The sequence below is a fragment of the Pygoscelis adeliae genome, unplaced genomic scaffold, assembly GCF_000699105.1.
Source record: "Pygoscelis adeliae isolate BGI_AS28 unplaced genomic scaffold, ASM69910v1 Scaffold772, whole genome shotgun sequence".
Taxonomy (NCBI): Eukaryota; Metazoa; Chordata; class Aves; order Sphenisciformes; family Spheniscidae; genus Pygoscelis; species Pygoscelis adeliae.
The window spans coordinates 31,948-32,425 of record NW_008824199.1 but is presented as its reverse complement, the minus strand read 5'-3'; the positions used below and the strand labels follow the sequence as shown (position 1 = coordinate 32,425).

The window sequence follows — 478 nt, the reverse complement described above, 5'->3', positions numbered from 1 at the left end:
GCTGGGACATGGGGTGACTTGGCGGCTGCAGCTGTTGCTGGGATCCCCTGTGTAGGCGTCCCTTGGGTGCCCAACGCCTGCCCTTTCCCACCAGCTATGAGAATGCGGTGCTGGAGACCACCTTCACACACGGCAGCTGGTCGACCTTCTGGGTGAAGGTATCGTCCTGCTGGGCCTGCGTCGTGCTCTACCTGTGGCTGCTGCTGAGCCCCCTCTGCCTCCACAACTCTCCCCAGCACCGGCGCAGCAGTCCGGCCCTGCGCATCCTGCGGCGACGACGTGCCCAGCAGCGCATCAGTGTCTCCATGTAGTCCCTGCTGGGATGGACTGTGCCCATCCCCGTGCACGGCAGCAGCCAGGGCTGGTGTCTGCCATGCCCTGTGCCTGTGCTCTGGCCCCACCGGGTCCCGCTGGTCTCTCCTGAGCCCCTGTCCCAGGAGACGGTGGCATCTGAGAGTCTGAGGGGGGCCGGGGGGGC

At 66.9% G+C, this 478-nt stretch overlaps 1 protein-coding gene across 1 annotated transcript in view; it reads left to right on the top strand.

The window, feature by feature from the left end:
* The window catches only part of SERINC4 (serine incorporator 4), a gene marked incomplete at its 5' end in the record, with an annotated part of 7,691 nt that overhangs the window by 2,610 nt on the left and 4,603 nt on the right, over window positions 1–478 (top strand). The window contains one exon of the mRNA XM_009334794.1: window positions 95–299. Coding sequence (XP_009333069.1) covers window positions 95–299 — 205 coding nt within the window. The remainder of the gene's footprint in view (window positions 1–94; window positions 300–478) is intronic.